Below are 14,995 nucleotides of genomic sequence, written 5' to 3' on the forward strand. Positions count from 1 at the left end.
GCAGGATTGACTCCGCAATCCTTTCCTCAACCTCTCTAGAACTTTTAGGAGGTCTATAAAAGACTCCCAACAGGGTGACCTCTCCTCTCCTATTTCTAATCTCCGCCCATACTACCTCAACAGATAAGTCCTCATCAAACCTCCTCTCTGACACTGTGATACAATCTCTGACCAATAATGCTACCCCTCCCCCTCTTCTACCTCCTTCCCTACTTCGACTAAAACATTTGAACCCCGGGACCTGCAGCATCCATTCCTGCCCCTGCTCTATCCATGTCTCTGAAATAGCCACAACATCGAAGTCCCAGGTACTGATCCACGCTGCAAGTTCACCCACTTTATTGCGAATACTCCTGGCATTGAAGTATACACATTTCAAACCCTGCTCCACCCCACCTCTGCAATGCCGTGCATTGCAGTCCCCATCCATGCATCCCTCACTTTCAGCCCCACTACTCAGGATCCCTCCCCCCCCCCCCCGAATCAGTTTAAACCTCCCTGCATGGCCTTAGCAAATTTACCCCCCAGGATATTGGTCCCCTTCTGATTAAGGTGTAGACCATCCTTCTCATAGAGGTCACACCTTCCCCAGTACGAGCCCCAATTGCTTAAGTACCTGAACCCCTCCCTCCTGCACCATCCCCTCAGCCATGAATTCAAACCTTCCCTCTCCCTATTCCTCTCTAAACTATCCCGTGGTACAGGCAAGAGTCCAGAGATAACCACTCTGTCAGTCTTGGCCTTTAGTTTCCACCCCAACTCCATAAATCCCTGCCTAATATCCCCTTCCCCTATCCTCCCTATGTCGTGTGTCCCCACATGTACAATAACTTGTGGTTTATCTCCCTCCCCCCTAAGAGTCCTGAATACCCTGTCAGACACATCCCGGACCCCAGCCCCTGGTAGGCAACACACCAACCCTGAGTCCCTACCTTTAGTTCCGACCCTCCTATCTGTCCCCTTAATTGTGGAGTCCCCAATCACAAGGCCCAGTCTTTTACAGCCCCTAACCACCTGAGCTTTCTCACTCGGCTCACCCCCAGAGATCTGCTCTCTATGCTCAGTTGATTCCTCCTCAACTGTAGCCTCCAGCACCGAAAACCTATTATGGAGGGGAACCGCCCCAGGGGATTGTCTTCCCGATTGCTTCTTACCCCTCCTCCTGGCATTGACCCAAGCCTCATTTCTAGGAGTTACTATTTCTCTATAACTCCTATCAACTTCCACCTCCGCCTCCCGAATTATGCGGAGTTCCTCTACCTCCCCCTCCAGCTCCTTTACACGCTCCTCCAGAAGCTGCAATCTAATGCACTTCTTACAACTAAAATCTCCTGAAACACTACTGGATTTCCTCACCACATACATCCCACAGGAGATGCAGCATACTGCCTGAACTGCCATCCCTGAAGCCATTACCAGCAAGAAAAAAAGAAAACAAAAAACTTCCCCACACTTATAATTAGGTTAGAGGAGGATGGAAGGGTGGGATCCTCTACCAGTGTAGAGGATCGGGTATCTCCTCTGCACCAATTTATAGGGCTAGGGGCCCGAGAGAAAAAAAAACTACTACTGAGGGGGAACCACCCAGGTAACTGACTTTTAAAGTTAAAATAAAAACCCTTCCCAGACTCCTTTGCTGCCCACTTCTAGTTTTCACTTTAAACTTGAAAAACTGCTGTTAAAGTAAAGGCCAAAAAAATACACACACTAGCTGACTAATTAAATAAATAAACAATTCAATTAATCCAATTAATCTCTTACCAGCACTGCTGCTTTTCAATCACCCCTCTCAGCTTGCTCCAGTCAACCCCTTCATCCCCAGAATCATTGAATCCATAGAATCCCTACAGCGCAGGAGGAGGCCATTCAGCCCATCGAGCCTGCACCGACAACAATTCCACCCAGGCCATATCCCCATAATTTCATGTATTTACCCTGCTAGTCTCCCGGACACTAAATGGGCAATTTAGCATGGCCAATCAACGTAACCAGCACATCTTTGGACTGTGGGAGGAAACCGGAGCACCCGGAAGAAACCCATGCAGACACAAGGAGAACGTGCAAATTCCACAGTCACCCAAGCCAGGAAGCGAACCCTGGCCCCTGGTACTGTGAGACAGCAGTGCTAACCACTGTACCACCATGCTGCCCACTCAATCTAGTTTCTAATTTTAACCTGTTGAAATCCAAACCCAATAAAACTCTCATGCCCTTTCTTTAACCATGTGGATCAGGCTCCAGAAACATCAACTGTTAACCTTAACCAGAGGCCTTGATGGAGGGGCATCTGGCTTCCCCGCAGGCCAGTATCGCAGGATGAGGAGCCAGGGGCAGAAAAACTCCAAAACGTAAATGTTTTTCCTTTGCTTTTAAACTATCTTTATTGGAACACAGGGAAGACCTCCCCTGCCCTGGACTTCTCTCACCTACTACGACTAATTAGTCCTCACAACTGCTTAACAGGCTGCTTTTCGACCCCGGAGGTGCCATTTTCCCATCCTACCCACTATTTTCCACTGGCATTGACCTGAAGACTGACATAATATGAAGGAGTTCAAATCTCCCAGGTTGCATGCTATAGAAATCAGGACAATTTGCAGCCTGCCTGGCCCCTGCCTGCATGACCCTTCCCCGCACCCCCAAGTTAAATTCGGGCTTGTTATCTCTCAGTTCTTTCTTCTTGGGTTTGCCAGCCCATTTTCACAAGGCAATTTAAGAGTCAACTACATCGCTGGGAGACTGGAGCCACATGTAGGCCAGACCAAATAAGGATAGCATATTTCCTCCCTTCAGGGACATTACTGAACCAGGTCAGTGTTTACAATAATCATCAATGGTTTCATGGTCACCATTAATGAGACAACCTTTAGAATCCAGATTTATTGATGAATTTAAATTCCAACAACTACCATAGTGAAATGTGAACCTTTGGCCCCAGGGCATTAGCATGTGCCTCTGGATTACTGGCCCAGTGACATTACCATTACACCAATGGTTTAGCTCACAAAACTTATTTAGCCTTATTACACTGACATCAATCTCTAAAATGAAATCATGTTCTATGCAAGAACAGTGCTCGCGATCCAAACACCAATTATCTTTTGGATGTGAAGTTGCCTTATTATGTGAGAAATGCCATCATTAGGTATTGGTTCAATAATAAATAAATTTGTTTCAATTGTCTGCAGCATATTTGAGAATTTGTTAGATAAAAGTAAATTGCTCAAAAATATGTGCGATTCACACTGCACTTGTGACATAAAAATTACCTGGCACATCAATACAGAGCTCAGAAGTCCAGCTTTGTGTAGTTGTTTGCACGCCAAAAGGATGGAACTTAATTTGTCATGATCTGTCCGTCTGTACAGATCTACACAGCACAGACCTTCAATGCTGCCACACACATTAAAACATAAATTACAAATTAGAACACATGAAAATGCTGGAAATTTGAAATAATAGAAACAAAGTGTTAAAAACAGTCAATTAGCTCCTGAAAACAAAAAAGATGGACTAACACTTTGTGTCAGCATCTTTATTAAAAGAAAGTTCTGATACAAGGTTCCAACCTGAAATATTAATCAATTTTTCAGATGATAATGGAGCTACATTATCTTTACGCAGACCCAATCCCCATAACCCCATGTATTTGACCCACTAATCTCCCTAACCTACACATCTTGGGAAACTAAGAGGCAATCCGCCTACCCTCAACATCTTTGGACTGTGGGAGGAAACCCACACTGACACGGGGAAAATGTGCAAACTCCACACAGAGAGTCACCCAAGACTGGAATCGAACTCAGGTCCCTGGCACTGAGTGTGAGGAAGTTAGAAGTCAGGATAGTCAGTGGTGGTGGGGTGGACGTGGTGCAAGTGGGAAGGGAGATTGGTCAGGTAGGTTGGGTAGGAAAGCCAGCAGTAGAGAGTCAGATAGAGAAGAGGCAAATTGGGATGGGAGTGGTGTTGGGATGGCAGGAGAGGGAAGTGGAGAGTCAGGAGAAGACGATGTGTCTGGGTGCTTTAGAAGGGAGGAGGTGACAGAGAGTCAGGCAGAGAGGAGGCAAGTGAGAGAGTTGGGTGAGTGGTTCAATTTGGAAGGTCAGGGAGGGACAAGGTGAGTGAGAATGTCAGGGAGGGAGGCATTGAATCAGGAGGGTTTACAGCGAGTCAGCTGGTTTGGGGAGGGAGGTGGTGACAGGGGAGCTGGAGGGGGCGAGTTCAGGCTAGCGCAAAGAAGCGAGTGCAGGGCCTAGGAGGCAGGAGGTGAGTGGATTGTTGAGGAGGGAGTTGGTGAGCAGAGGGTTGGGGAGAGAGGAAGCAAGCGGAGGCAGTGGTGATGAGTCGCCTTCTTAAATCGCTGCGGTCCATGTTCAATGGGTTGACCCACAATGCCGTAAGGGGAAGGGAATTCCAGGATTTTGATCCAGCGACCGCAAAGGAACGGTGATAAATTTCCAAGTCAGGACAGTGAGTGGCTTGGAGGGGAACTTGCAAGTGGTGGTGTTCCCATGTATCTGCTGCCCTTGTCCTTCTAGATGGAAGTGGTCATGAGTTTGGAAAGTGCTGTCTAAGAGTCTTTAGCGAATTGCTACAGTGCATCTTGTACATAGTACATACTTCTGCTACTAAGCATCAGTGGTGGAGGGAGTGAATGTTTGTAGGTGTGGTGCCAATCAAGGGGCTGCATTGTCCTGGATGGTATCAAGCTTCTTGAGTGTTGGAGTTGCACCCATCCAGGCAAGTGGGGAGTATTCCATCACACTCCTGACTTGTGTCTTGTAGATGGTGGATAGGCTTTGGGGAGTCAGGTGGTGAGTTAATCGCCACTGTATTTCAAGCCTCTGACCCACTGTGTTTATGTGGCGAGTCCAGTTGAGTTTCTGGTTAATGGTAACCCCAAGGGTGTTGACAGTGGCGGTGAATGTCAAGGGGCAGTGGTTAGAGTGTCTCTTATTGGTGATGGTCATCACCTGGCATTTGTGGGATGCGAATGTTACTTGTCACTTGTCAGCCCAAGCCTGGATACTGTCCAGATCTCATTGCATTTGAACATGGATTACTTCAGTATGAGGAGTTGCGAATGGTGCTGAACATTGCACAATCGGCAAACATCCCCACTTTTGACCTTATGACAAAGGGAAGGTCATTGATGAAACAACTGAAGGTGGTTGGGTCAAGGACACTACCCTGAGGGACTCATGCAGAGATGCCCTGAAGCTGAGACAACTGGCCCTCCACAACCATCTTCCTATGTACCAGGCATGACTCCAACCAGCGGAGTTTGACCCCTGATACCTATTGACTCCAGTTTTGCTAGGGCTCCTTGATGCCACACTCAGTCAAATCTGGCCTTGATGTCAAGGGCTGTCACTCTCACCTCACCTCTGGAATTCAGCTCTTTCATCCCTGTTTGAACCAAGGCTGTATGGTCAGGAGCCGAGTGACTCTGGCGAAACCCAAACTGGGCGCCACTGAGCAGGTTATTGCTGAGCAGGTGCTGCTTAATAGCACGGTTGATGACTCCTTCCATCACTTTACTGATAATCGCGAGTAGACCGATTGGCCGGGTTGGATTTGTCCTGCTTTTTGTGTACAGGACATACCCAGGCAGTTTTCCACATTGTTGGGTAGATGCCAGTGTTGTAACTGTACTGAAAGAGCTTGGCTAGGGGAGCGGCAAGTTCTGGAGCACAAGTCTTCAGTACTATTGCCAGAATGTTATCAGGGCCCATTACCTGTGCAATATCCAGTGTCTCCAAACATTTCTTGATATCATGTGGAGTGAATCGAATTGTCTGGAGACTGGCATCTGAGATGTTGGGGACCACTGGAGGAGGCCGAGATGGATCATCAACTCAGCACTCCTGGCTGAAGATTGCTGTGAATGCTTTAGCCTTATCGTTTGCACTAATTTGCTGGGCTCCTCCATCATTGAGGATGTGGATATTTGTGAAGCCTCCTCCTCCAGTGAGTTGTTTAATTGTCCACCACCATTCACAACTGGATGAGGCAGGACTGTAGAGCTTAGATCTGATCCCTTGGTTGTGGGATCACTTCACTGTCCATCATTTGCTGTTTATGCCATTTGACATGCAAGTAGTCCTGTTTGGTAGCTTGGCCAGGTTGACACCTCATTTTTAGATATGCCTGGTGCTGCTCCTGGCATGCTCTCCTGCACTCTCCATTGAACCAAGGTTGATCTCCAGGCTTGATGGCAATGGTTGAGTGGGGGGTATGCTGGGCCATGAGGTTGCAAATTGTGTTGGAGTACAGTTCCGTGGCTGTTGATGGCCCACAGTGCCTCATGGATACCCAGTCTTGAATTGCTAGATCTTTTCGAAGTCTGCCCCATTTAGAACAGTGATAGTGTGCCAACAACACAATGGAGGTTATTCTCAATATGAAGGCGGGACTTCCTCTCCACAAGGACTATGCGGTGGTGGCTCTTACCAATACTGTCATGGACAGATGCATCTACAGCTGGCAGATTGGTACGGATGAGGTCAGGTATGTTTTTTTCTCTTGTTGGTTCCTTCACCACCTGCTGCAGACCCAGCCTAGCAGTTATATCCTTTAGGACCCAACCAGCTCAATCAGTCGTGCTGCTGCCGAGCCACTCTTGGTGGTGGACAATCCCCCACCCAGAGTACATTTTGCCATCCTCAGTGCCTCCTCCAAGTGTTGTTCAACATAGAGGAGTACTGATTCATCAGCCGAAGGAAAACGGTACGTGGTAATCAGTAAGAGGTTTCCTTGCTCATGTTTACCCTGAAGCCATGAGACTTCATGGGGTCCGGAGTCGATCTTAAGGACTCCCAGGGCACACAAAAGTAGTGAGGGGAAACTTTGATCACAAGTAGAACCAAATTCATTCACAACTTTTGTATCCAATTTAATACCCAACTGATCTTCGATTGCTGAAATGCTCATCCATCTCTTAACAGCCTCCAGACTCACCTACTCCAGTGCTCACTCAGCTAGCCTCCCATCTTCTCTCCTCCATTACCCTGAGCTCATATATCCCAAATCCACATCATCAACTCACTCATAGCCATTGTGCTCACATTGGCTTGCAATTCACTAATGTCTCAAATTTGAAATTCTCAACCATGTGTTCAATTCCTTTTATGATCCCTCCCCTCTACCTCTTTAACCTTCACCAGCTCTACAATCCTCTGAGAACTCTGCATTTGTCTTGGCCTTCCACACATTCTCCATTTCCTTTGTCCCACTTTTGGCAGCCATACCTTTAGCCTTCTAGGACTAAGGCTCTGGAATTCATGTCCAAAGTCTCTCCACCTTCCTTACCTCCTTTAAGGCTAATCTTGAAAGCTATTTCTATGATTAGTATTTTCATCACCATCCCCTCCCTGCCACATCTTGCTGTTGATTTTAATCTTAATATACTTTTCTGAAGTATCTTCAGAGGTTTTTCCTATGCTGATGGAGGTATATAAATACAAGTCGTTATTTAGCACATTATGAATTTGTAAACCAAGTTACAACAAGGATTTCATTTCATTATTAGTCCAACAGCATTCCCCATCTTACCTCTGCGATGTAATTTTTTTCCTCATGCTGCTTTCTAAAGCATCACGATAAGGCATTCTGAGCACTGCTTTCAAAAGCCTCACATTGACATCTGGTAGACTTTTCATCACTTGTACGTCTGCCATATTAAATCCAATACTCAGTGGATCAATCACCACTATTGCTACAAGCTCAAACAGGTTAGAATTTAATAAGTCTTTCTCGAGCACCTGAATGGAAAAGAAAAAAAATCCAATAAAACTTCAAAAAAGTATTATTTCCACAACCAAAAATTTAAAAATAAGGTCAAACAATTCAATACATCCATCTGGTTGCATTTATACATAAATGACTAGAAATTGAATATCTTTAATGCATTTCCTTCATAATGTATTTAATTTTCTGTCACATAGGGGAAGTTGATAGATATAGTAAACGATTTGTTTGTCGGCAGCTGACCACCACTTGCTCCAGCAGAATGAGAGATGAGCAATGAATGCTGGCCTTGGCAATGACCATCACATCCAAAGAATTAATTTTTTTTAAATGAGGTGAAAGCTTTGATATGCTAATTATCATAAAGGAGATTGATTCCATTGTAAATATTCAAACAGGTTTCCCTATTCATTTGTATGAATTCAATATCTCAATAATGTAGTGCAGCCTCAAATCAAGCAATACCAGTAGAATATTCAAACAACAGGCAGTTGGATAGCCTGATTGAATCTTCCAATTATACTAAGGGCCCTGTAATTTTCTTTTATACATTGTGCACGCTCCAGATTCAAATAGATAAAAATTCTACTGCTTTGCAGAAGTTACAACCATTCGGTGTAGTAAACATAATCAGTGTCAATCTAACTCACTCCATGATTAAAGACACTTTTAAGGAGATGTTAGATAAGCACATGGTGGAGGAGGAAATAATAGGTGACGCTGATGGGGTTTGATGAAGACGTGAAGGGGGAGGTTTGTGTGGAGCATAAACATAGGCACATACCTGTTGAATTGAATGGCATGTTTTTGTGCTGTGAACACGAGGTAACTTTTAAATTAGTCCTATGTTACAACACTATTGTGCAGTGAGGTGCACCTGAACTCCATTGGGCTACATAGATGAGGAGGATCCAAGTTTGTGCCATAAACCCCAGTAGCAGTTTGCACTCTTAGCCAAACTATCTCGAGTCCAGTTAGCTTCCCACAGGAGAAGAAAGGGAAGAACAATAAAAGAAAGGATCATATTTGATTTCCTCCATATTTCTCAGTTGCTGATTATAGATGATACTGTGTTTTCGGTCATCCTACAGGCAGGGTGCGGCACCAAACTCAGAGAGAAGGGGATAGATCAATAACATTCTCTAAAATAGAAATGGTGAGCTAGCATTGTGCTGCATCATAAGAGTGTTAAAGTGCAGGGTCTGTAGCTTTAATCTCCTACACATGAGTTAACACAGTTGTGATGTATCGAGTTAAGATATCCACCTGTAAGCAAGGAAACAAAGACTGGTGCAGCATATAGCAGGTGGTTCAAGGTTAACACTCATCGTTGCAACAGAAAAGACTAAAAATGGGGCAAACAAAGAAAATGTTTCAGCTGCATTATTGAACAATAATTATATATCTCAATGTGACCAAATGCAAGTAGCCAGTCGCTTCTGTAAAGAAACTGAATTACTACCTTCAATAAATCCTGCTGGCAGTCCTCCAGGACCATGCTAACAAATTCCATAATACGGACTATAATAGTGCATTTACTGTAATTGTATTCTTCTCTCTCTCTCGGGCTAAAAAGTATGCCCTTGATCCCATAAGCAAAGCACTTCTCTGCGGCTGTGATGTCATGCATAGCAAGATTTTTCAGGAAGAAATGCAGGGCTTTCATGAAGCCAGATTTCTGACAAGTTCCTGCAAATGACCAAAGAAAACATCTGTGAGATGCTTTGCATCAATCGAACAAATTTTCAATGATAGACCAAAATGTGCACTGGACAGTGTTTTGCATTGATCCTTGAATTATAAATTTACTGGTTAAACATGTTTAACAGGAATCATGCTACAATGTTATTATGGAAGCAAGTCAAGAATAAAGGCAATACTAATAGGATAACATTGGCTTATGAAAGTCAGGACAGCCCGAGTATTTACGGAAACTCTGAAGTAATAACTGGAAAATTGGGACAAAATATGTAGATTATTGTGGATATGTATTTATGTTCAACATTGCTGTGTCTGATTTTTGAACTGTAATAAAATCATTTCGAATCATAATTTCCCTTCCAGTTCATAGAACTTCTTTCTTACTGTCTTATCTCTACACTGGTATGAATGTCCTCTTCTAGCTCCATCACTATGCTGGCTCATTGTAATTCTCCATGCCTTCAGAATCTTTGACACAATTGACCACGCTATTTTCTTTCTAAGGCTCTCCTCTGCTAAGTGAATTGGATTCCCCTTGCAAGATTCCATTCTTACCGTGCAGTCGTAAGATATTCTCTTGTAATTTCTCTCCCTCTGCTCCACACCAAATTTCTGGAGCCCTTCAAGAAATTTTCACTGACTTCCTGTCTCTCAACAATTGCTACCCTCGGTGACATCTTTGAACAACACATCAGATTCCAAATGCACTCTCTCAACTCCTTCACTGCCTCTGATTTCAGATTGTTTGCCTGACATCCAATCCTGGATGAGCCACAATTTCTTCCAAATTAAGCAATAGGTAAACACAAAGTCATTGCTGTCAGCCTCCACTGCATTCTCCATTCCCTCATCAGAGATTTCATCTCCTCCATGGTGACTGCCACAGGCTAAATCAGGCTGTTTATAATCTGAGTCACATTTGACGCTGTTCTCAGCTCCCAACCCTATATCCTCTCTACAATAAAGGGCACTTCCTTAATGACACCCATTTGTGCCCCTGCACCAATCCATCTGCCACTAAAACTTTCATCCACGCTTTTGTAACCTTCAACATCAGCTATCCCAATTCTCTCTCACTCACCTCCATAAAATTAAGTTATCTAAGATTCTCCTGCCGAATCCCAACTTAAAAAGTGCCACTCACCTCTGTGCTGTACACTGTCTCATGGCCCACCAATGCATCGAATTTAAAATTCTCAAGCTCATCCTCAGATTTTTCCATGTCATGTTCCCTATTTCTATAACCTGCCCCAGTCCTACAACCCTCCAACTCTGGTCCTTTCTGCACTCCCTTTGCTCCATCATTGGTAGCTGTACCTTTAAACAGCTAGCTCCGAGTTAAAATTTCCATTTTTTTTGATGGGCGGCACAGTGGCTGGCACTGCTGCCTCACAGTACTAGGGACCCAGGTTCCATTCCAGCCTTGGGTGACAGCATGGAGTTTGCACATTCTTCCCGTGTCTGCGTGGGTTTCTTCTGGGTGCTCCACAGTCCAAAGGTGCGCAGGATAGGTGGATTGGCCATACTACATTTCCTTAGTGTCCAAAGATGGTAGGTTCGGGGGGGGGGGGAGGGCGGGGGGGCTGTGAAAATCTTAAGTGCCTGTGAAATGCTTGTGGACATTTTCTTGTGTTAAAAGTAGTTTTTCAAATGAAAGTTGTTGCTCATGTCATGTTTACCCTGTTTATATTGGCACTGTTCTATCCCATCCACTCCCATTTACGCTGGTATCCTTCCCTCCTTATTCAATTAATAGTCGCACTGTTCTTCACAGCCCTTCATCTGACTGGCAGTCATTCTCCTCTCTCCAATAAAACTCATGTTAGCGTTCTGTTCTCCTCTTGCCACTCCCATCCCCTTCTCTTAATTCACACTGCACTCTCTTTCTCTCCTCCCAGTTCACAGAACTGATCAGCCTTCATTGGCACTTTCAACCAAATGTTACTGCTGCTCTGGAGATCAGTGCTGTTGCTGCAGTAGGAAATTCTTGATCATGCACCAGTTTTTTTTCTGAGGGGCAAGCTGGATACTACAGCAGGACAATTTAGACATATTCCATGATTAAAAACTAGTTGTGAATTTTCCTGGATGCAACAGGATTAATGCAGAAGGACAGATTGAAAAACACTGGAAAAACATAGCTAATTCAATAAGGGAGAAGCGAGATAGATAAAAATTTCAGATGCAGGCCTTCATCTGATGAGCACAAGAAATATATACTAATTGTTCAATGGAGCAAGTTGCAAACTAACAATACAAAACATATAAATGCAAACTCACCCAGGAGTTCATTGGGTTTGATCAAATGCAGTCCTATGAATGTATTATAACAATCTAGAGCTGCCAGTAACATATCCATCCACTGCAAGGCAGCTCTTACACTGAAGGGCTCTTGCAGATCATTAAATGTGGGATGAAAAATGATTCCTGAACATCTGTCAAGGTCATTACCAGCTCCCTCAAACTTATTAACCAGAAATGAAACACCGTTTTCCTTTATAATTTCATCCAACCAAGATGATGGTGTTTTGTTTCCTAAAAGCAAATACACAGGCAGCAGTTACAAAGACTGGTTATCATTTGTTCTTAAAAGTCATATACCAATTTGAAGCAATTATGGAAAACCTGACTACACAATGATACTGAGGTGTCAATGCACAATGTCACTGCTAATCTATTGCATGTTTGATATCCCCATCACATCGATGTAGCATCAGCTGCATTGTTTTGGGTAATGACAAGTGGAAGCTGAACGTCTGAAATAGAAAGCTGGAGGAAGTGAGAACATTCTTAATACTTCATAGCACTCAGTTCAAAGTGACATCAGCAAATCATGCCCGCAGGTTACCAGCCTGCCATCTCAGCTATGATTCATGCACATGCCAATGAGGTCAGTGAAACATCTGAGGAAAAGAGAAATTTGTTTACCTCAAGTTTATTTTTACAAGTAACAGAAAACCTTAAAAGATCTTTCAGTTGAATTAATCAATCCTGGAAGACCCTGAAACTAAATGAGTTACAATAGAGAAACCACAGTTAAGGGGGAAAAAATGCTGTCTTTAGTAAATAAACAGTATAACGGACCGTTTTTTTATCAATATGCAACCTGAATATTTTATCCTATTTTTCTAAAAAGATTAGAAATAAAGAAATTAATGACAAATTTATTACAAATGAATGTAGGCTTCCACAAAAATGAAAAACACACCTGGCAAAAGCGGAACTAACTCATAAAAGAGTTCCATGCATTTGTGCCGACACTCTGTTTGGGGTCGTCCACATTGAGCCAATAGCCACATGACGATGTCTGTTAAACATAACTTCTGATCAGAGGAAAATCCCCTGTGGAAACCAAATGTGAAACATATTAATAACAAAGTGTTCTTTTTTTATAAATAATTCCATGATTTTATGTAGAACACCTGTTCATAATCCTTACATGTAGATATCCAGAGACACCAATTGTACAAAATTAATGACATGAGCAATTTGTGTTTCTAGATTAATTTAGTCACAGGATTTAGGAATTTGCAAAGAAAGCTCTTTTCATACCATCAATAAGTTTTTCTTTTCTCGTGGGCGCTGCTTTATATTTTATTCTTTTGTCTTATGCACAATTCTACAAACGAGAAAATATTAAAGTGGCCTGCTATAACGTTGTTATCTTCTTGAACTGATGGCTGGAATTACTTTGTGTGCGAATTTCTAACTCAATTTCACCTCTCTTCCTATGGGCAAGTGCCTGACCTCTAATCAACAATTCACCACTCTGTATATGGAGTACTGCGATCTTCAGGTCAACATCACTCAATAACAGCACACTAAATGTCAATACAACAATGCATTTTCACATATACAATTTCAAATTAAGAACAGTTTCTACTATAACATGTACGATGTGGAATTTTCAGTAGGTTTAATGACTTCTCTAAATAAGATCAATTTAAGTGTTAAATTGATATACCATTTTAAGGTGTGGAAGCATGACCTTTAGCAATTGTTAAAAGGTTGTTCAAACTCGTTTCACTTATAGCCAATAGAGAGCTTAATCTCTTTATTCAGGGGATGACATCAAACTTTGGTCTCAGAGTTGGCTGTGTTATTTTTCCCACTATTTAAAAGCTGTCAGACAAGCTTCCTTGATAACTTAGCAAGTTTGTTCAGTATGTAGATAGGTTGTTCAGACCCAAAAGTTTGCCCGAGTTGAGGCTATAGTGGAGGATAATATATTTGATCTTAGTGCTTTTAGGTTTAGGGAAAGGGGGTAGGGTAGAGTAAAATGGTCAGGGTTCATAATCCTGATGACCCCTTCTGGAAAAATGGATGAAGAATTCAAATAAATTGGGTTTTGTTTATAATGCGGCCCGTTCAAATATTTTGCTGAAATTCACTGTCAAGATTGACACAACAGTGAATGGACCTACCATATATTAAGTTGATCTTTCCCTACACCTTATCTGTAACTGCACCACTTTTTGGCAAAAGGCACAATGTCATAGTAAGCTATACACAAACCTGGGCACACGCCTTTTGACAGGTTTATTTAAAGCATGAGCTTTTTGTTTGATAATCCGCTTCAGATGATCAATAGTATCACAGCACTGTTGAACTGTACCTAGAGAGGAAAATTATAATTTGCTTAGATTAAGAACAATAGAACAATCCTCAACAATTTGAATCCAAGGGTTTTAATTCTGTTAAAATGAAATTATGCAATTTTTCTAATTAACAGAAGAGGCATTCAAGTTGTATTCAAAATAAAACAATACAACATAAAACGCTTCAACCTATATAGATAAATAAAACGCAAAATAGTTTAGAGGAAATGCACTGATGTCTTACAGATATTCTAATGGGACAGATGCACAATTCTAGGGATATCATGTCTAATGGGCTAACATCACTCTTAAATTATTGAAGAGATGACAAATTCGTATTCATAGAGTAATAGATAAATAGGCAGATGCTATCAGTAGAAGAAGGGTGGCAAGGTTAAAATAAGACACAAGTCTTTGAAATGATGATACTTTAGCATAGTTGCAAATCAATAAATTACGGTCGATATGACAAAGAACTTACCCAATGATTTATCATCGGAATGTGCTAGAGCAAGGCTTTCCAGATAAACAACCAATACTTCAAACACAAACTGCTCAACCAAGGCATTTTCTTCCCTGTAAAGAAAACAAAAAAGTGGCACATCCTGTGATTGCCAACTAAAATAAATCTGAGCGTGTTCACACATCAGTGCATCAGATGGCTCAGTTTAGGTACATGATGTACATCGCTCAGAAAATTTAATTCGCCTGTTAAGTGCTAAATAATCAATTCTTTCTACTAATCTATGCATCAAATACAAATACGTGGCTATCTACTACAACTTGCACATATAGAGTATCTTAAACAAAGAAAATGTCCCAAGATATTTTTGAGAAGGGGAGAAAACAAACAATATAAAGAAACAGACATTGTGTTTGGTGAGAAAGATGGGAGGATGACCAAGAGATTGATTAAAAAGTGGAGCTTCAGACAGTTTTTCAAGAGA

General features: G+C 42.5%; 1 protein-coding gene across 8 annotated transcripts in view; it reads right to left on the reverse strand.

The window, feature by feature from the left end:
• Positions 1–14,995, reverse strand: part of prkdc (protein kinase, DNA-activated, catalytic subunit) — a 219,777-nt gene that overhangs the window by 143,771 nt on the left and 61,011 nt on the right. For all 8 annotated transcript variants that reach the window (XR_013498316.1, XM_078216124.1, XM_078216123.1 and 5 more), the window contains exons 28-34: positions 14,530–14,624; positions 13,966–14,065; positions 12,659–12,792; positions 11,731–11,985; positions 9,212–9,438; positions 7,555–7,763; positions 3,270–3,393 (exon numbers count right to left, since the gene is read on the reverse strand). Coding sequence is in view for 7 of the 8 variants with exons in the window: in XM_078216124.1 (XP_078072250.1) it covers positions 3,270–3,393; positions 7,555–7,763; positions 9,212–9,438; positions 11,731–11,985; positions 12,659–12,792; positions 13,966–14,065; positions 14,530–14,624 (1,144 nt within the window). In the remaining variant the exon portion in view is untranslated. The remainder of the gene's footprint in view (positions 1–3,269; positions 3,394–7,554; positions 7,764–9,211; positions 9,439–11,730; positions 11,986–12,658; positions 12,793–13,965; positions 14,066–14,529; positions 14,625–14,995) is intronic.

This window comes from Mustelus asterias, chromosome 7 (assembly GCF_964213995.1).
Source record: "Mustelus asterias chromosome 7, sMusAst1.hap1.1, whole genome shotgun sequence".
Classification (NCBI taxonomy): Eukaryota; Metazoa; Chordata; class Chondrichthyes; order Carcharhiniformes; family Triakidae; genus Mustelus; species Mustelus asterias.